General features: G+C 49.8%; 1 protein-coding gene across 4 annotated transcripts in view; it reads right to left on the bottom strand.

Moving 5' to 3' along the window:
- Positions 1-21937, bottom strand: part of TAF2 (TATA-box binding protein associated factor 2) — a 238472-nt gene that overhangs the window by 175554 nt on the left and 40981 nt on the right. For all 4 annotated transcript variants that reach the window (XM_073590239.1, XM_073590238.1, XM_073590241.1 and 1 more), the window contains exon 11: positions 6036-6171. In XM_073590239.1, the coding sequence (XP_073446340.1) occupies positions 6036-6171 (136 nt within the window). The remainder of the gene's footprint in view (positions 1-6035; positions 6172-21937) is intronic.

The raw sequence follows: 21937 nt of genomic DNA, 5'->3' as shown, positions 1-21937 counted from the left end.
GGAGAACAGCAGCCCCGCTCCCACCAATGGTAAAATTTTGCCAAGTTGGGGGCGGGTTAAAATTGTTTTTATTCCTGACCGATTCTCTGAAAATTGTGCATTATGCAGTTGGTAAATTAATTAATTTGATTAATTGCTCTGCCCTATCCACAAACATGAGAGCAAGGGCAAGGTAAACTTCTCTCTCCAGGACGGCCCCCGCTGAGCTTTCTGCCCAATGAAAAAGCTCCGCAGCCCCGCTTCCACCAATGGTAAAATAGTGCTGAGTGGGAGCAGGTCAAAAAAAAAAAAAATTTTTTCGCCCAATTCTGCCAAAAATAGTGCAGTATGCAATTGGCAAATGAATTAATTTGATTAATCGCCCGTCCCTACCCACAAACACGAGAACAAGGACAGTCGCCCTCATGTGAGGCTATCGTGGACTACCGGCTATTATTTTCGCAATATCCGCAATGAGGGTCATATACTAAGTGGAATGCATTTCCACACATGTAAGAAAAATACGGCTGCTGCAAACATGAACGATAGCAAAAACACTACTGATAGACGAGCCCATGCGGAGCCTCGGCGCATTAGGTCAGACCGACGTGTTGTTTGGCTATGATTTCTGGTTATGACTTTCATTAGTTTCCAGTGAGCCTGACTCTTTCGCCAATAAGTAGCTGCAGCAGTCAGGCTGGTGGCAGATTACCGAGGTTAACATAAATTCTTTTCTTTTATCCAGATGGATCCTCACTGTAATTTTTTTTTTTTTTTTTTAAAGATGCCAGAAAACCCCTTTAACATAAATCTTGTTTCAAACTATAGGTTATTTTCTGACACATGACCTTTAAAAGGCGTTATCCACTTCCACATCGGGAGGTGAGAGGTGTAACTGTAAAGGGCAATCCAGGTCGTGTCCCTTTTTTATCAATGAGAGTAGGACAATACCCGGCGGACCATCACAATATTAGCCAAGGGGACGACGGGATGCCATGTTAATAGCGCCACTCACCTTCTGATGCAGAAATTATAGCCGCTGCCTAACCCCATTATGTCACAAATTCTCCGAGGATATGTACCCCCCCAAAAATGGGAAGAAAACAGAAAATTATGTTATGGGACAAGCAATAGAAAAGTTAACAGTTCGCACACGTCTAGTCTATAATCCTATAGATTTTTCTGTTAATGTGCTATCATCAGCCACGGGAGCTCGCCGACTCTCCGACATGCCGGGCCAGAGTCAATACTACAGTACATTTATTTTGGATGCATCTAGATAGGAGGCTGTAATCAGAGGAGGGCGCGGCAGTAAATCATCCTGTTAGAGGCCGCTCTAATGTCAGCCTAGTCTGCTACAACACTCGATTGCTTGTGTGTCGATCAAACGCTTAACAAGAAAGACAAGTGTTCTTCTTGGCAGCCGGTGACATAGTCTGCCCTTAATCCTGAGTGGGCGATGTGGAGAATTACAAAAAGTGCGAACCATGACGAATTAAAGACGGGATCAATGGCTCCTTGAAATCTAACACGTCAAATAGAAAATGGCAGAGATGGGTAATATTGACATGGCGGACAGTAACTGGGGGACATCAAGCCATGGGGGCCCGCACAGTACATGTATCATCTCTACACAGGAGTGAGGACAAATGTACTAGCGCTGGGGGTCCCATCAGACAATGGATGGACACTTCTCTGTTCTAGGTATAGCTTATGGTCCCCACAGATGGGTGAGTAATGTGTGATGGCCAGGGATTGGAATACTAGGAATGGGGGGTCCCATCACAGTCCAACAGACTATGGATGGGCACGTCTCTGTTCAAGGGATCGCTGATGGTCCCCACAGATGGGTGAGCAATGTGTGATGGCCGGGGATCGGAATACTAGAAATGGGGGGTCCCATCGCAATCCCTCTTCTTCTTCTAGTGATAGATGGTGGTCCTAAGTATTTACACATTTATTACCAAATCCTATGAACAGCTGATAAAATACTTTATAAAAAAAGATATCTCTTAAGAGTTTTCCCCTAAAACCCCCATGAATTCAAATGCTTGATTCACAAAATAAATATTTAGTGGCTACTTTTAGCATAATGTCAAGTTTTCCAACTTTGTTTTTCAATTACTCACAATAATAAGGAGCTTCTGTTGCTGTCAGTGAATGGAAACAATGTTGTTCACATGCAGAGGCCAAGAGCCTAAACCTTTCATTTTTAAGAAAAGTCAATGAGTCTCATTCCCATATATCCAGCCATCGGTGCCCACCCCCAATTTCTGTAAACCTGACATCGGTGGCAAATGCTAAGTGGTGGATTTCATCAATTCCCAACCTGCACTTATTATCCTTTGCTGTACATTCACAATATAAGCGACAAACATTAATAAACACTTCTTAGAGCTGGTGAAACTGGTGTATTTACTTGAAAATCCACATCAGAATGGCTGTACAAATCTTCATGAAAGTTTAACAATATTTGCCTTCTTAGTCTGATTGCCAGCTCCTCAGTGTCCCTCATGACTGTTACGGCTGAATCTAACCTCACCTAGCCTGATTAACAGCTCCTCAGTGTCCCTCCTCCCTGCTCCAGTGGAATCTAATCTCACTTAGCCTAACTAAGGCTTTGTGCATATGTTGCGGATTTGCTTGCAGAAATTTCTGCAAGGTTTATGCATCTCTTGGCAGAAAAACGCAGTGGAAAATCCACACATATTTTATGCATTTTTGTTGTGTTTTTGATGCGTTTTTGTAAGCTAAATAAAGATATATATAAAAAAGTGATGTCATTTCCTTGTTCAACCTCTTCTTTTTCATTCTCCATTGAAGACCATAATATCATTACATACCATGTTCACATATGTTTACACACACAAAACAAATATAAGTGACTATCATATATATGTAATACCAAGCCCGAGGTTTAGTAATGAACAGGTGTCAGCCAGATGCCATCATTAATAAAACGGTACATAAAAAGTTAAATAAAGAGACACACACACAGTTACCAACCTATGTAGGAGCATTAACATAATTAACCTACATATGATACAACAAAACAGCAACTGTCAGAAATCTGCATGAAACGCATTATCTGTTATTTTTCAAAAAATTTAAAAAAAAAAAAAAAAAAAAAAAAAATTGCGCGGGCTCCCGCATAATTTTCATATCCAGCAGAGGGAAAGCCGACAGCTGATGTTAATATTCTGGGAAAGAGCCAATAGCCATAAAGGTTCCCAGGCTATTAATATCAACTCACAGCTGTTTGCTTAGCCTTTACTGGCTAGCTTACAGAGGAACCCCAGAAAAAAAAATTGACATGGGGTCCCCCTATAAAATCGAACCAGCATAGGCTAGGCGGACAGCTGTGGGCTGATATTAATAGCCTGGGAAGGAGCCACGGATATTGGAACCACCCCAGGCTTTTAAAAACATTAGCTCTCAGATGTCCCAGAAATGGTGCATCTTATAGATGCACCAATTCTGGCACTTAGCCTCGCTCTTCCCACTTGCCCTGTAGCGGTGGCATATTTGTAGGGTTGATGTCACCTTTGTATTGTCCGGTAACATCAAGCCCACAGGTTAGTAATGGAGAGGCGTCTATAAGACACCAATCCATTACTAATCCTATAGTTACATGGTAAATAAAGACACAGCCAGAATAAAGTCCTTTATTTGGAATATTCACACAGATTCCTTTATTGAATCTTAATTTACCATACTTCCTGAACACCTAATCCCAGACTCCCTCGTCTCCTGCAACAAAAATAAAATAATAAACCAACATATAACTACTATCCTGTCCGACGTAGTCCATTTAATACCAAGAGTCCCACGACATTCTCCCGATGTGACTGTTCTACACGTGAGATCGCCGTGAGACACTTGGTATTAAAAGGACTACGGCAGACAGGGAGTATATGTTGGTTTATTATTTTTGATTGCTTGCAGGAGACGCGGGCGTCGAAGATTAGGTATTCGGTGAGTATGTACTTTGTACGTGAATATGTATGTAATTATGTAGATGTTTTGATTTTTTTTTTTTTTTTTTTACAATTGCACACAGGCGCCAGATGATGAGACTATTTTCCCATCATCGGCTCATGCTGTCTCTGTTATATATGACAGCAGACATACCCAGATGGGAGTAGTAGTCCCATCAGACGACGCTTAAGTATAATCACTATGGGCTGTTCATCGCATGGGTACACACACGCAGACAGACGCAGACAGACACGCACATATTCTCCGCTCACACATATTCTCCACCCATACACTCTTCCTCCTTCTCACATCACTTCCTTTGACAATTCTGCAGCGTTTTTGGCAGCAAATCTGCAGCTAATCCGCCAACGTTTTTACACCTGCATTTTTGCTGCAGATTTGACTGACGCAATGGAAGTCAATGGGTTAAAAACGCTGCAGATCTGCAAATAAGAATTGACATGCTGCAGAAAATAAAACGCTGCAAATAAGGACGGAAAATTCCAGCTCATGATCACAACACTTCAGGATTGTCATTGATTAACCTTGCTTTAGTAATCTATTGCATTTTTGGAGCATTTCAGAGCGGAAAAAACGCTGCGGAAACGCAACAAATCCACATTGTGTGCACATAGGCTAACAGCTCCTCAGTGTCCCTCCTCCCTGCTCCGGGTGAATCCAATCTCACTTAGGCCAGGGTCAGATGGCTGTATAACTCGTGCGAGAATCGCATCGTAAATCTCATCCTGGCTGTGGGCTCTCCTAACCTGAGCTTGACAGCTGCATAGTAATCCATCATGCTGTTCTGCTCAGGTCAGAAGAGGTGCTGGGCCAGGCCATGCAGTGGGATGCGATTCTCGCACGAGTTATACAGCCGTCTGACTCTGACCTTAGTCTGAATAACAGCTCCTCAATGTCTCTCCATTGTTGCAGCTGAATCTAACCTCAGCTAGCCTAAGAAACAGCTCCTGAGTGTCCCTCCTCTCTGTTTGCGGCTGAATATAACCTCAACTAGCTTAATTAACAGCTCCTCAGTGTCCCTCCTCCCTGCTGCAGCTGAATCTAACCTCACCTAGCCTAAGGAACAGCTCCTCAGTGTCCTTCCTCCCTGCTCCAGGGGAATCTAATCTCACTTAGCCTGATTAACAGCTCCTCAATGTCCCTCTTCCTTTTTGCAGCTGAATCTAACCTGAACTAGCCTAAATAACAGCTCCTCAATGTCTCTCCTCCCTGCTCCAGTGCAATCTAATCTCACTTAGCCCGATTAACAGCTCCTCAGTGTCCCTCCTCCCTGCTGCAGCTGAATCTAACCTCACCTAGCCTAAGAAACAGCTTCTCAGTGTCCTTCCTCCCTGCTCCGGTGGAATCTAATCTCACTTTGCCTGATTAACAGCTCCTCAGTGTCCCTCCTTCCTGTTGCGGCTGAATCTAATTTCACCTAGCCTAATTAACAGCTCCTCAGTGTCCCTCCTCCCTGCTCTAGCGGAATCTAATCTCACTTAGCCTGATTGCCAGCTCCTCAGTGTTCCCTAGTTCCCTGTTGAGGCTTAATCCAATCTCACTTAGCCTGATTGCCAGCTCCTCAGTGTCCTTCCTTTCTGTTGAGGCTGAATCTAATCTCACTTAGCCTGATTGCCAGCTCCTCAGTGTCCCTCCTCACCTCTGCTGAGATCTTAACCTACTGTCAGCGAGCTTGGGTGGAGACTGAATACATTTTGACTCACAAGCTCTCTTTCTCTAGCTGGAATCCATAAATGCTCCTTTTAATATCAGGGTAATTCAGCCTGACATGGATATTTACAATAACCACAACAGTCTCATCAGGACTAAGAGATCAATTTAATAATGAATGCATTTTGTATTGTCAAATCCGACAACAGACTGATAGGCACCCACTGGCAATGTGCAGCTTTAGAGGAACTCTCCAGTCCTGGCAGTTTTACCTCCTGTCTTTCCCACACTTACAAAAGTGATAGCTCCGGAAATGGGACGTGTCAGAAGTGTAAATATATTTTACTAATTGGCTTAGCGAATAATGAATATGGTAGGTGACGTATTCTGTGTCTGATGCCACTTACCTGCAGCATGAACTCCATACTGATGCGATTCTCAATCAGTCGCATCACCAGATGAGCTTTACACTGGAACATGTTGTAATACTCCCAGGACAAGGTATGGGGATGTTTGATCGAGAAGTGAAGGTGGGAAGAAGGACTGAAAATACAAGAGATGAGAAATCACAACCTACAGGAAAGAAAAAACAAACAAAATATCCAAATGTCACGTTTCTATCAAAGGAAACCTGTCACCTCCAAAAACAGCTACTTACTCACTGATATAGGGCAAACCTGCAGGTCAATTACGCCTGCCATCCTAAAAGTTATATCCTCCCTGCAGCCGCTCGTTTACAGTCATTGGGGTGGAGCAAGGGGCGGTTATAGTCACCGCTCGCTATACCACGAGGGCGCTGTAATCGCTCCAGGCAATTTGATTGACAGCTTGAACTACACACACATTGATTGACAGCTGCACTCACTATATCATAAGCAGTGACTGTATCCGCTTCTGCACCGATGGCCGGAAGCAAACGGCTGCAGGGAGAATAAATCTTCATTTTCTCCCTTTAGCCACTGCACCAATAAGTGAACTCAGATACGATTTAAATGCTATTTTCCAGCAGATTAACCCTATATTTGAAGGTAAATGGTGTTTTTTTTGTTTTTTTTTAGGTAGGTGACAGGTTCTCTCTACTATGTTGTATAAAGAATAATGTTAAGGATTCAAAATGTTGAGCCAACTATTACCCTTTTTACTAATGGTCTATATGGCATACCACAGTATATGGACAGCATAACTCTGTAAGGGCTCTTTCACACATCACATTCTTGGATATGAATTTTACAGAAAGATCATCGAACCATTAGAATTAATGAGCCCTGTTCACATTTTTTGTTTCCCCATTTAGGCACAACAACTGTACATGTATAAAAACTAGGAAATATATCTAGCTTTGATCCGTTTTGCAGATCAAATTTGCAAAATGCAAGTCAACGGCCCCATGCAAATGTAAAAGAAAAGAAAAGATAAATCCAAATGCAAAATTGACTTTTCCTCTTACTCTCACATAAAATGCATTGACAAGAAAATGAAAGTACAACAGGCCAGAGCAGCAATGATGATGTAAAAATTAAAAAAATATATATAGGTATGGAAAAATCACGAGCCCAACCACATTTTTTTCAATTTACTTTTTGCAAAGTTAAACATTTTTTAAAACAGCAACTATACATTGTTGGTATCGACACCACCTTACTGACCAGGAGACTATTATAGCCAGTGCATCGTAACAATGAAAAAAAGTGAAATGATGATTTTTTTTTTTTTTTTTTTTAAATCACCATTTCAACGCAATATATAGTAAAGTGAATGGTGTCTTATAAAACAACAACTCGTCCGGCAAAGAGTGTTGGCAGGAAAAGTGCTTTGGAAAATGCACGTTTTTTTTTTCCCCCTGTTCATTTGAATGGGGGAAAAAAAATCTTCAAAAAAAGCTTATCGAATTAATGTACCACAGATATTAATTTTTTTTAAAATGCTATTCTGGTCCAAATCCACAAGGAAAAAAAATAAGCAGCGTGTGCATGAGATTTCAGAACGAAAACCAACACTTAAAAAAGTCGTTGGAAAAACTTCAACGGAAAAAAAAAAGTGCAATGTGTGAACAAGACACAAAGGGTTGAAGAACGCCAACATTGAATAGTCTTATCATGCAGTCTGTCCGCTGATACTCCTTTTCCCTTTCGCCCCCCGACCGTAGCAGCCTGCTTTCGTTCTTATATATAATTTTTCAGGAACATTTGCAGTAAGTTTTTACAACGACCTCAGGTCTAGTCACGATAATTTAAAGGGCCCCTTTCCCCTAATAATAAGCACCTTGTTCCATTTGCTTCATTTACATTACGCTAAAAGAAAAAAAAAAAGCAGTCATGCCAATTTATGCAATTAAATGGCTCTTAGTGAAGGGATTAATTGAATATTTTTTCGTTGACCTTCTTAGTGAAAACTGGTGTGAGTCTGTTCATTTTGTCCTGATCGTTTGGGAGCTTTCCAGCTCAGACGTGTAAACAGGCGGCTCTGAATAAACTGGATGATTTATAGGTGCTAAGTAAGGATTAATTTATAACTACTGGAAACTCCATAATAAATATGTGACCCCCGGCTCCCCCACGCCGTCCAGCCAGCATTTGATCAATTCGCTCATTAAAGGGATATTCCCAACGCATTCCCAAAATAAGCGAGTGTGTCTGAGTTGGGAACACCCCTTTAAAGTGACACAGTGTAGTGTATAGAAAGTAGGCACGGACCTTCAGTAACGTCCCATGTGCCTCCTTGCGCATGACTATTCCTTGCGGTGACTGCTTTCCATTTATCTTAAATGATATAAACATGTGGCGAGCAATTTTGTTTTTACTTTAAATGAGTGGATTTTTAGCTAAAACATGGATTTTTGTGAGTACTCACCGTAAAATCCTTTTCTCCGAGACGCTCATTGGGGGACACAGAGACTGTGGGTGTGTGCTTCTGCCGTCTGGAGGCCGACACTAAGTGTACAAAAAAAGAGTTAGCTCCTCCTCCGCCGCATACACCCTAGCCCCTAGGCCGGGCGTAACTCAGTTTAGTGCATAAGCAGTAGGAGAACGCGCTTTAAACTCAGGCAAGAAAGTATATGTCTGAAAAAGGGTGCCACCCTAAACCTTGTACAAGGATTTGTAAAACTCAAAATAAGTAAATGCCAACTGGCTGATAGGGTGGGTGCTGTGTCCCCCAATGAGCGTCTCGGAGAAAAGGATTTTACGGTGAGTACTCACAAAAATCCATGTTTCTCCTTCGTCTCATTGGGGGACACAGAGACTGTGGGACGTCCTAAAGCAGTCCTCTGGGCGGGATCTTAGCTCACCCAATCCATGCTAATTTGCGCCCCTGATTAGAGGTGCGCAACTGCTGCCTGGAGAATCTTTCTTCCCAGGCTTGCATCCGAGGATGCCTGGGTATGTACGTTATAATGTTTGATAAACGTATGTAAACTGGACCAGGTAGCTGCTTTGCATACCTGCTCCGCTGAAGCCTGGTGTCGTAGTGCCCATGAGGCCCCCACTGCCCGTGCCGAGTGAGCCCTGATCCCTGCCGGAACCGGCGTGCCACTGATTTGATAAGCTTCTTGGACCGTCAGGCGAACCCATCTGGCCAAAGTCGCTCTGGACGCCGCGAGCCCCTTCCGCCGTCCCTCTGGAACCACGAATAGAGAGTCTGTCCGGCGGAATGGCGCCGTCCTCGTCACATACCTCCTAAGGGCTCTTACCAGATCCAGGGTGTGCAAAGCCTTCTCTACCCTGTGCACCGGTGCCGGGCAAAACGAGGGTAAGACGATGTCTTCGTTGATATGAAATGCAGACACAACCTTCGGCAAGAAGGGGGGGGCTGGCCTTAAAACTACCTTATCCTTATAAAAGGTTAGGAACGGTGGTTTACAAGATAAGGCCGCCAATTCCGAAACCCGCCTAATAGACGTTATGGCTACTAGAAAAACGACTTTTCTGGACAGGTAAGGCAAGGGGACCTCTTGCAATGGTTCGAAAGGGGCCTCCTGAAGGGCTCTGAGCACCAAGTTCAGGTCCCATGATTCCGTCGGCGCCTTATAGGGGGGTACTAAATGTGCGACCCCCTGCATAAACGTCCTAACCTGCCAGACGGAAGCGACTTTTCGTTGGAAAAGTACCGACAGGGCCGAGATTTGCGTTCTGAGGGAACTCGGAGCCAACCCTGCGTCCAGCCCTGCCTGTAGAAAAGCCAGTACGTTGGGGATCGAAAAAACCAGAGGAGCCACTTCACGATCCCTACACCAACGGAAAAACACTTCCCAAGTTCGATGATACACCCTCGCCGAGGAAGGCTTTCGGGCACTCACCATCGTGGCCGCCACATCGCGTCTGAATCCTGCCTGTGTTAACAGCCAAGATTCAATGGCCACGCCGTCAAACACAGGGCCCCTAAGTTCGGATGGTAGATCGGCCCTTGGGACAGTAAGTCCGGCCGATCTGGAAGACGCCAGGGTACGTCCACCACTAGTTGGACCAGATCTGCGTACCAGGCCCGCCGGGGCCAGTCTGGGGCCAGCAGAATTGCTGGAACCTTTTCCCTCCTTATTTTCCTGATAACTCTTGGAAGCAGCGGCAGCGGGGGGAACAAGTACGGGAGACGAAACTGGCTCCACGGGAGCACCAGCGCGTCTGCTGCGATCGCCTGCGGATCGAGGGATCGAGCGACAAACCTTAGTACTTTGGCATTCTCTCTGGATGCCATAAGGTCCACGTCTGGTGTCCCCCACCGTTGGCAGATCTGCTGAAAGATCTCGGGGTGCAGGGACCATTCCCCTGCCGCGACCCCCTGTCGGCTGAGGAAATCTGCCGCCCAGTTTTCGACTCCTGGAATGTGCACCGCTGAAATTACCACGCGGTTCTTCTCCGCCCAACTTAGTACCAGTCCGACCTCGCGCATGGCTGCCTGGCTGCGCGTGCCCCCTTGATGGTTGACATATGCTACCGCTGTAGCATTGTCCGTCTGGATGCGCACCGGCCGGTGTCTCAGGAAACACTGGAAATGTTGTAGGGCCAATCGTATTGCCCGTATCTCCAGAATGTTGATCGGGAGAACTATCTCCTGAACTGACCACCGCCCCTGGGCTATGTGACTCTGGAAAACTGCTCCCCAACCTTGCAGGCTTGCATCGGTCGTCACCACCAACCATTGTTCCGGGGGAAAAGGTTTCCCCTGGACCAGCGACGAGTCGCGAGTCCACCACCGGAGTGAACCCCGTACCAGCGGAGACAACTTGCACCGATGACTGAGAGACAGCAGCCTCCGGTCCCATGCTGCCAAGAGCGCATGCTGAAGCGGACGGAGATGGAACTGGGCAAACGGGATTGCTTCTATCGCCGCCACCATTCTGCCCAACACACTCATGCCATACCGGATGGATCTGGAGCCCGGCTGTAGAAGGTTCCGTATCCCCTGCTTGATTTTCTGCGCCTTGTCCCGAGGGAGGATCACCAGCCCCCGGGAGGTGTCGAAAATCATGCCTAGGAACACGATTTTTTGGGCTGGAACCAAGGACGACTTGCTCCAATTGATCAGCCAGCCCAGACGGGCCAGGGTATCCAGAGTAATACCGACATTGTCCTGGCACTCCTGAAACGACGGCCCCTTTACCAAAAGGTCGTCCAGGTAAGGTAACACCGTTATGCCCCGTGCATGCAGGATGGCCATGACCACCGCCATTATCTTTGTAAAGACTCTGGGGGCAGTGGCCAGACCGAAGGGCAGAGCCACGAATTGGAAGTGACGTCCTCCGATCGCGAATCGCAGGAACCTCTGGTGTGGGGGGAATATCGGAATATGCAGATATGCATCCTGCACATCGATTGAGGCCAGGAATTCCCCTGGATCCATGGCTGCAATGACCGAGCGGAGAGATTCCATCCGAAATCGCCTGACCCTGATGAATCTGTTTAGGATCTTTAGATCCAGAACCGGCCTCACAGTCCCGTCTTTTTTGGGGACCGAAAAAAGATTGGAGTAAAACCCCTGCGACTCTTCGCCCTGCGGCACTGGGGCGATGACCCCCTTGTGCTGTAGCGACGTTACAGCCTGTAACAAACTCTCCGCCTGCGAATCTGTTTTGGAGAGTCGCGAACGGAAGAATCGCTGTGGTGGCCGTCCGACAAACTCTATCTTGTACCCGGACGATACAAGTTCTGCCACCCAAGTGTCGCGTGTCACTGCGACCCAAACGTGGCTGAACCTTAGTAGGCGTCCGCCCACTCTGTCGTCCGTAGGTACGAAGTGCCTCGAGTCATTTAGCTGGAGGTTTTTGGGGCTTGGCCCCCCTCGCTCTGGGTAAATGGCCTCGGCCTCTACCCAGCGGATTGGCCCTGTAAGAGACTTGTTTCTCCCTACTCTGGCCATCGTTTGCGGAGGAGTATGCCCTGGCCGAAGTCCCCCCCCAGGGGCTACGAAAGGGTCGAAAACGCCTTTGCGTTTGCCTGAATGCCGGGCAACTTCTCTGCTGCGGAAGGAAACTACTTTTCCCCCCTGTGGCTTCTGAGATAAGCCTATCCAGCTTCTCACCGAATAGTCGACTGCCCTGAAACGGCAATGAGGTTAAGGATTTTTTAGAGATAGAATCCGCTTTCCACAGCCTCAGCCATAATGCACGCCTAATGGCGATCGCATTCGCCGCCGCCACCGCCGAACACTCGGCCGCGTCCAGTGAGGCGCTGACAAGATAATCACTTGCTCCTGACATCTGATTTGCCACTTCTAAGACCTCCGCGGGCAGATCCCTGTCCTGGGGGGCCTTATACAAAGCGTCCCCCCACGAAACCATGGCCTTAGCCACCCAAGTCGCCGCAAAGGAGGGGGCCAGAGCCGACCCCGCTGCCTCATATACCGAGCGGGCCAGCCCGTCCATGAGGCGATCAGTTGGGTCCTTTATAGAGGAAACACTGGGTATTGACAATAGCGATCTTGATGCTAAACGTGATACCGGAGGATCCACTACTGGCGACTCTACCCAAGCCTTATGGAGCTCAGGAGGAAACGGATACTTTGCCTGCAGCGCTTTTTGCATTGCAAAACGCTTATCCGGATGATCTCTATGTTTCTGGACTAGCTCCTCAAACTCCGGATGCGTGGCAAATCTTCTATGTGGTCGCTTGGATTTCTTAAAAGAGACCTTGTGACCTGAGACTGTGGGCGCATCGTCCTCGATCTCTAATGTCTGGTTGACTGCCTCAATAAGACTGTCCACCGAATCCTGGAACCCCAGACTTTCTAGATTCCAGGCCTCTTCCTCCTCTCCTTCATCCTGATCGCTCCCAGCGCTCAGTGACGGGGAACGGGATGCCCTACTACCCGCCGCCGAAGCCCCGGAGGGTCCGGCCGACGGGGAACGAACTCTCTTGATATGAGCCTGCCTGGTACTGGAGCGACCTCTAATGGTTGGAGGGTCCTGAGACGAGGACGAGCTCTCCTCCGCCGGCAGACCCCCCTCCCTGTTCCTGCCCGGGCCCTGAAGGGATTCAATTGCCCTTGTAAGGGACAGCATAGACTGCGATAAGGACACCGCCCATTCCGGAGGGTCCTGACCCCTGGGTTCAGAAACAGTGGGGGGCTCCTGGGCGCGCTCCGACTGACAGGCCTCACAAAATTTACCCGCCTGTGCCTTTGGCAGCCTGACCCCACAGGACACGCAAACCGCGTAAAGGAAAGAATGAGCCTTCCCTTTGGCAGACATACTTGCACAGGCTGAAGGCAGAGTAGAAGGAGGAGGAGGGTAACCTCTTCCCTGACAAGCAGCGCGGTTCTCCAAACGGAGTTCACTCACCCACCGGCTCCTGTCTGCAGTACCCCTGCGTGGATGCGAGGTGTTAGGGCGGAAGTCTCCCCGGGATCTGTGCGCCCGCCGTTTGTCTGACCTCCTGCCCTATATCGCGCGTCTCCGCATCCCACCGCCGCGTCAGCGGGCGGGCTTTCCGGCTACCACCGGAAGTCAGCCTACCACCGGAAGTCGGGGCGCGGCCTCGCGCGATCTCGCGGCCTCCTGCTGCAGCGGGGCCGCGGCCGCCGGCGGGCTTCCGGCCGCGCTCCGATACACGCGGCGTGCGGAGCCCAGGTGCAACGCCGTGGCTACCGCTACTCACCAGCGCCAACTTGCGGTGCGCTCCAGGAGCGGCTCCCCCATATATTAAAAGGTGAGCAGGACCATCCGCCGTGCAGGCGAGGAGGGGGGGGGGGGGGGGGGCTCTGTCGCACCTGTACCGGATCCCCCGCTCCTGGGCGCGCTCTCACCTGCGCCTCCGATTCAGCCCCCTGGACTCACAACCAAGGGGTGGACGGGACCTCCATACACTGCTGTTGTAGGAGAGGAACAACGTGGAGGCTGACCACTGGTTCTGCTCACGCGTGCTCGCCTGATGAAGTTGTGGGGAAACCGAGTCCTCTAATCAGGACGCGTTGCCCCTCTTTCGTTAAAAAATAGATGTCTGGAAAAAAGACCCAGATGTGTCCCTCGGTGCGGGAGAGGACACGTGGAGGGTTACTCACACGTGGTCGCCCGTTGGTGATTTGGGGAGATCGGATCCTCTCTATAGGATCCGTCGCCCCTGTCTTATCTTCATAGAAAAAAAAAAAAAAAAAAAAAAAAAACCTAGTCTGGAACTCCAGACTGCGTGTGCCTCCATCAGACACTAAGCAAAAACTGAGTTACGCCCGGCCTAGGGGCGAGGGTGTATGCGGCGGAGGAGGAGCTAACTCTTTTTTTGTACACTTAGTGTCGGCCTCCAGACGGCAGAAGCACACACCCACAGTCTCTGTGTCCCCCAATGAGACGAAGGAGAAAGACGGATTTTTGGTACTTACCGTAAAATCTATTTCTTGGAGTCTTCATTGGGGGACACAGATAACCATGGGGTGTATGCTGCTGTCGCTAGGAGGCGCTGACATTAGGCAAAAAAAAAAAAATAGCTCCTCTCCAGCAGTATACACCCACCGACAGGCACTAAGCTACTCGGTTGGTGTTAAAGCAGTAGGAGAAGCGGCCAAAAACCCAACATATGTACCAACCCAAAACAAGGGCACATAGGCCAACAATGGTACAAAAATTAGGGAGGGTGCTGTGTCCCCCAATGAAGGCTCCAAGAAAGAGATTTTACGGTAAGTACCAAAAATCCCTCTTTCTTTATTGCTTCATTGGGGGACAAAGATAACCATGGGACGTCCAATAGCAGTCCCAAGGGTGGGAAAAGGAAAATATAAGTAAAGAGAAAGGCATCTTGGCCGGTGAGAAACCGCCGGCCTGCAGTACCTTCCTACCCAGGCCCCTGCATCAGCCGAGGCTTGGGTATTAACCTTGTAAATCCTTGTAAAGGTGTGTAAAGATGACCAGATTGCAGCCTTGCAGATCTGCAAGGCCGAAGACTATTGACTAACAGCCCAGGAAGCTCCCACAGCCTGGAGGGAAGCCTTCACTCCCGGAGGAGGCTGTTTGTCATGAATGCGGTATGCCTCCAATATCGCCGAGCGAATCCAACGGGCAATCGTGGACTTAGAAGCTGGGAGCCCCTTTCAACGACCTTCAGAGATGACCAGAAGGGAATCGGACTGACGAAAAGAAGCAGTCCTAGAAAGGTAGACTGGAATAGCTCTGACCAAATCAAGTTTGTGAAGGGATTTTTCCAGTGGATGAACTGGAGAAGGACATAGAGAAGGAAGGACGATGTCTTCATTGATGTGAAAGGCAGAAACCACCTTGGGCAAAAAGGTAGGAACAGGTCGGAGGACTACCTTGTCCTGGTGCAGAATCAGGTAAGGAGAACGACACGACAGTGCAGCTAGCTCAGAAACCCTCCTGACAGATGTAATGGTGATTAGGAAGGCCACAACCCAAGACAGGAGAGAGAACGAGATATCCTGGATGGGCTCAAAGGGGGCATGCTGAAGAACGTCGAGAATGAGGTTGAGATCCCATGGATCTACCGGAGGATGGTAAGGTGGCGTCAGGTGGGCGACTCCCTGAATGAAAGTCTTCACCTGAGAAAGGGAAGCCAAATCTCTCTGGAAGAGGACTGACAGAGCGGATACCTGACCCTTAAGGGTACTGAGCGAGAGATGCGAGTCAAGGCCCCCTTGAAGAAAGCCTAGGATGGACGGAAGGGAAAAGTACATTGGAAACAAGCTGTTATCCTCACACCACATGAAGAAGGCTTTCCAACATCTGTGGTAGATACGTGAGGATGCTGGTTTCCTCACCTTAATCATGGTCTGGATGACCCTGGTAGAGAAACCCGCTTCCTTCAGGAATGCAGCCTCAACAGCCATGCAGTTAAACTCAAAGAGTGAGAACTTGGGTGGAAGAGGGGGCCTTGCGAGAGAAGATCTGGTCGGTCTGGAAGCTTCCAGGGAACGTTTGCGAGCATGTTCATCAGCTCCGCATACCAGGCCCGTCTCGGCCAGTCTGGAGCAATCAGAAGAACGGGAACACCTTCTGGCTTTATCTTTTTTACGACTCTCGGAATCAAGGGGAGAGGCAGAAAAAGATAAGGCAGCTGAAACTGGGACCACGGGATCACTAGAGCATCTCAGCCGATGGCCCTCGGGTCCCAGGACCTGGCTACGAACAGAGGAACCTTGTGGTTTGCCCGGGACGCCATGAGATCGTCGTCCGGAGTTCCCCATCTCTGACATATTTTGGTTGAAGACGGCAGAGTTGAGAGACCACTCGCCTGATGTGATGCCCTGACGACTCAGAAAATCGGATTCCCAATTTTCCACCCCCGGAATGTGAATGGCTGATATGGCAGGGACATAATGTTTGGCCCATCGAGGAACCTTTATCACCTCTGACATGACCTGTTTGCTGTGAGTCCCGCCTTGGTGGTTTATGCAAGCCACGGCCATGGTGTTGTCCGACTGAATGCGGACCGGCTTGCCTGCGAGGAGGGACTGCCAGCGGAGAAGGGCAAGAAAGATTGCTCTGATCTCCAAGAGATTGATGGGGAGGAGGGCTTCCTGAACGTTTCAGCGACCCTGCGCTGTGTGATGAAGGAAGATCGCTCCCCAACCGAGGAGACTGGCGTCGGTGGTGATGACCTGCCACCGGGGAGGGAGAAAGGACCTCCCGCGCAGGACAGAGGCGGATAGCATCCACCAAATCAGAGATTGCCTCACTTTGAGAGGTAGAAGAACCGGTCGGTCCAGGGAGACAGTTTTCTTGTCCCAAACAGACAAGAGAGCCAGCTGAAGAGGACGGGTGTGGAACTGGGCATAAGGCACGGCTTCCATGGCGGCAACCATCTTCCCCAGTACCCTCATGCAAGATCGTAAGGGGAGAGGGAATGGTTGCCTTAAAGAGCGAATTCCCTGGCAGAGAGACGCAAACTTTTCCTCCGGAAGGAAGACACGGGCCTGGGCCGTATCGAACTCCATGCCCAGAAACACCAGGCGCTGAGATGGAAACAGGGAGGATTTCGCTTTGCAGACTATCCAGCCAAGACGGACCACAGTGTCCAAGGTGATCTGAAGACTCTGGTCGCAGTCCCGGCGGGATGGTCTTTTGATCAGGAAATCGTCCAGGTAAGGGATTATGAGAATCCCGTTGGAGTGAAGGATAGCCATGACTGCTGCCATGACCTTTGTGAAGACCCTGGGGACAGACGCCAGGCCAAAAGGAAGGGACGTAAACTGATGGTCCTCCTGGATTGCGAACCTAAGGAATCTCTGATGCTGCACACAAACAGGAATGTTAAGATAAGCATCCTGAATGTCTACAGAGCAAAGAAACTCCCCCAGTTCCATGTAGGCGATCACCAAACGTAAGGACTCCATTCTGAAGTGGCGGGTCCGAATGTGGCGGGTCAACAGTTTGAGGTCCAAGATCGGACAGATGGACACGTCTTTTTTTGGAACTACGAACAGATTGGAATAAAACCCGAAAACCGCTCGTTTCGAGGAACGGGCAAGATTACGCCTGAGTGTAGAAGGGAAGAGACCGCCTGAAGAACCCCTGGAGCTTGACAGGGAAGTTTTGACAGGCGAGAGAGAAAGAAGGGTCTTCCTGGGGTGGAAGAAAAGTCGATCTTGTAACCAGACGTGACTACGTCCCTGACCCAGGCAACCATGCGTCCCTGAATAGAAGGCGGCGGCCTCCCATCCTGGAAAAATTTGAAGGTGAGGGTGACCCGTCATTTAGAGGAAAACCTGTGGGAGCGGGACCCAGAGGGCCTGGAGGAACTTCCCTTTGGCCTCCAGTAAGGTGATGGTTTGAAGGATGGTTTCCTCGTCTCCCTTGGGGTGGATGAGGGGTCCTGTTGGGAGGAAGCCCCTGAAGAGGAGAAAGGTCGAAAAGGAGTTGAAGGGCAGGGGCCCTTTCCTTTTGAAGAGACGTTTAGGCTTAGACTGAGGAAGAGAAGTACTCTTCTTCCTGGTGGCGATTATTTGGTCTAATTTGGACCGAAGAGCCTGGACCCCTGAAAAACCAGGCTGGTGAGAGATTTTTTAGAGGTAGAGTCTGCATTCCATGCCTTTAACCAGAGGATGCGGCGTATGGCAATGATGTTGCTGCTTGCCCTGGCGGAACAGCCGGCCGCATCCAAAGAAGCGGCCAGAAGATACTTGTCGGCGTGAGCTTTCTGATACGCCAAATCTGCGAGTTCTTCCGGAGGAGCTGCAGCTACAATGCCCTGGAGGAGGATTTTAGCCTGGGCAGAAATAGACTTCGCCACCCAGGTGGAAGCGAAGCTGGGACAGAGGGAAGCACCGGTCGCGTCAAAGACCTTTTTGGCCAAAGACTCAATCTGCCTGTCCGTGGCGTCTTTGAGAGACACACTATCTGGGAGAGACAGAACTGTCTTTGAGGCCAGGCGAGAGACTGGGGAGGTCCACCTTGGGAGACTCTGCTGGGCTAAAGGGATAAAAGATATCTGTCTCCTTCCAGGGAAGCGCTTCTAGGGGTACTCCCAGTGTTTGGCCATGGTCGCCTCAAACCCTTTATGATTGGGAAAGGTCTGGGGAGGACGTTTTACCCGTTTAAAGGAAACAGAGTGTTCTGGAGCGGGAACCTCGTCCTCTTGTAGTTAAGGGTTTGACTAATAGCCAAAATAAGTCTATCAACCATGTCTTGTATCTTGGAAGCCTGGTCTGAATCAGAGTTGGACCCGGACTGGGAATCCACTTCCAACCCAAATGCCGCCTCCTCCTCCGAGGGGGGAACGGGGAGAGGAGGGCATCCTGGAAGGTGTAGAGGGGCCGGGGAACTGGATGAGGAGCTAGGGAGAGTCCGCTTTCTAGACTCTTTTTCCGATTTGTCCCTGTGAAGGTCGTGGTCAGGGGAATGCGAATCACCCTGGGAGGCGTTCGGCGCACTGGTCGCAGCAGATAAATTCAGAAGGCGTTCCAGAGCCTGGACGAGGGACTATGATATTTTTGTCAGGTCTCAGACCGACAGACATGGCAACAGCCCATTCCGGAGGGAGGAGTGTGCTCTCATAATCGGCATTAGAGTGCTCCTGTGGGGCAGATATGGTGGAATGACTGCAGGACGGGCAGAGGGGAGACTGCTGACCTGAGGACCACTTGCTCTTACAGCGGGCGCAGGCGTAATAAATGAAGGTGGGCTTAGAGGGAGGACAAGAAGCCCCTGCAAAGTTGGGCATATGTTGGGTCTGGTGATACTGCTGAAGAGTGCAATACAGCGCGTAAGGGGCAGGGAAAGGGAGGGGCAAATCCTACCTGATGCCAGCGACAATGCAGCCGAAGACCGATGGATATCAGTGTCCCCCTTTCAGATGTCCGCAGTGTATGAGCCGCCTGTGCAGGAGGAGCAAGCCAGAGAAGCTACGCAGCAGAAGCACAGTATATCTAAGATGGTGGCAGACCACGCTGAGCCAGCATGATTCGAATGGGTGGGCGTGGCCAAGCTACAGGGAGAAAGAACGAAAAGCTGATTGCGATTGGCTGGCAAGCCAGGGGGCTTGGCCAGTCAAGATGATCTGCTGGCCGAAAAGGAAAGAGCCCTTGTGATAGGCATGCCGCCGGGAGGCGTGTCCCAGCCGGGAATCCGATAGGCAGATGGACGACACGCGCAGAGCGGGGGGGGGGGGGGGGTGGTGGCCGGGAAAAGGCCGTCCAGCAATAGAGAAAGCAGAGAATTGATAGGCTTGACGCGTCGGGGGCGTGTCAAGCCAGAGGGATAGGCCGGCCGAGCAGGAGGAAGGTGCCTCTCCGATTGGAGGACGATCAGGGAGGCGTGCCACAGCGGGGAGCTCCGTTTCCAGAAGGAAGGAAGAAAATGGCGCGCGGCCGAAAAATTCAAAAATGAGTCCTGCTAGAGCTGCGGAGCCAGCGTGTCTCCCGATAGAACAGCCTACGTGCTGCGGACTGTGGTGCTGGGGGGAGGAATGGACATACATACCAGTCACGGAGGGCTGTCCAGGGTCCTCTTGAGTGATGAGGATCGCGTCAGGAGCCCTCGGATAGTAAAGGGTCGCTGGAAAACAGGAATCCTCCTTCCCGCACCATCTCCGGACGGTGCAGAAGACGGCATTAACCCCTTACAAGAAGGGGGAGGCCACCTCTGGTGACCACCGTCTTCCTCTCAGCCGTCTCCGAGGAGAGGGGTGAGGAGGGGAATAGGCAAAGGACCGGCCACCATAAATCACCCTGAGACACCCATAGAGATGACAGGGGATAAGGTCCTGCCTGCGGGTCTGAGAGTGGGCGATGTGGGTGACACCACACTGCTCTCTCAGTCGCATAAGTGTGGGAAAACAGGGTGACACTTTACACCCTGTTACCCTGAAGATGAAGAACCTGAAAGACAAATGAAAAATATTAATAAAACACAACAGGATACCTGAAAAGGAAAAACTGCTGATCTAGGATTAGATCTAGGTCCGCCTCCTACAGACACGAAGGTTAAACTGAGTAGCTTAGTGCCTGTCGGTGGGTGTATACTGCTGAGGAGGAGCTATTTTTTCCTTTTTGCCTAGTGTCAGCGCCTCCTAGCAACAGCAGCATACACCCCATGGTTATCTGTGTCCCCCAGTGAATAGATAAAGAAAATAATTTTTTGCACTATGATTTCATTAAAATGTTGCACCGTTCTCCTTCTGAAGTTACCATCCTGGGCTCCCTTGTACCAAACTAAGTGTGAAATTAAGTACAACAGCCTAATAGGGTCTTACCCTAGTACACAAGAGGACAGAAAAAGTAAATGCGCTCACCTTACAAGGTTGTGTGCCAACCAACCACTATAAGACTAAAATCTAGATTCTGCAGATTCCATATGGAAGTGTCAGGAAAAAGTTGTCAGGGAATAGGAAGTATTCTGCTCTTATTTGAAAGAAGACAGTCTACAATCGGATATACCGTATATACTCGAGTATAAGCCGATCAGAGTATAAGCCGAAGCACCTAATTTTGCCACGGAAAACTGGGTAAGCTTATTGACGCGACTATAAACCGGGTATGCATTGTCCCCTCATCCCTGTCCTGGTATGCGTGGCTCCCCCCCATAGCTATCCTTGTGTGCATGGCTCCCCCTCGTAGCTGTCCTGTTATGCGTGGCTCCCCTTCCCCCCCCCCCCGTAGCTGTCCTGGTATGCATCGCTCCCCCCCCCGTAGCTGTCCTGGTATGCATGGCTCCCCCCCGTAGCTGTCCTGGTATGCATGGCTCCACCCCCCGTAGCTGTCCTGGTATGCGTGGCTCTCCCCCATAGCTGTCCTGGTGTGCATGGCTCCCCCTCGTAGCTGTCCTGGTATGTGTGGCTCCCCTTCCCCCCGTAGCTGTCCTGGTATGCATGGCTCCCCCCCCCCCCGTAGCTGTCCTGGTATGCATGGCTCCCCCCCCCCCCGTAGCTGTCCTGGTATGCATGGCTCCCCCCATAGCTGTCCTGGTATGCATGGCTCCCCCCCCTCGCAGCTGTCCTGGTATGCATGGCTCCCCCCCCCCCCGTAGCTGTCCTGGTATGCGTGGCTCTCCCCCATAGCTGTCCTGGTGTGCATGGCTCCCCCTCGTAGCTGTCCTGGTATGCATGGCTCCCCTTCCCCCCGTAGCTGTCCTGGTATGCATGGCTCCCCGCCTCCCGTAGTTGTCCTGGTATGCGTGGATCTCCCCATAGCTGTCCAAACATTCTACTAACACTCCAGCGCGCCCTCGCACCTCGTTATGGTGCCAGCAGCTTTTCCTGTGCTGAGCGATCACATGGCACCGTTCTTTAAGGTAATAAATATTCCCTTCATGCCTATGGGAGTGGAGACGCATGCATATTCATTAACTTAATGAGAGGTGCCACGTGATCACTCAGCACAGAAAGAGCTGCTGGAAGCTGGAACCAACAAGATGCTGCGAGGGTGCCGGGACCAACGA

This window comes from Dendrobates tinctorius, unplaced genomic scaffold (genome assembly GCF_039654945.1).
Source record: "Dendrobates tinctorius isolate UK_male_01 unplaced genomic scaffold, ASM3965494v1 ptg000116l, whole genome shotgun sequence".
Lineage (NCBI taxonomy): Eukaryota > Metazoa > Chordata > Amphibia > Anura > Dendrobatidae > Dendrobates > Dendrobates tinctorius.
This window is presented reverse-complemented; position numbering and strand designations above follow the sequence as displayed.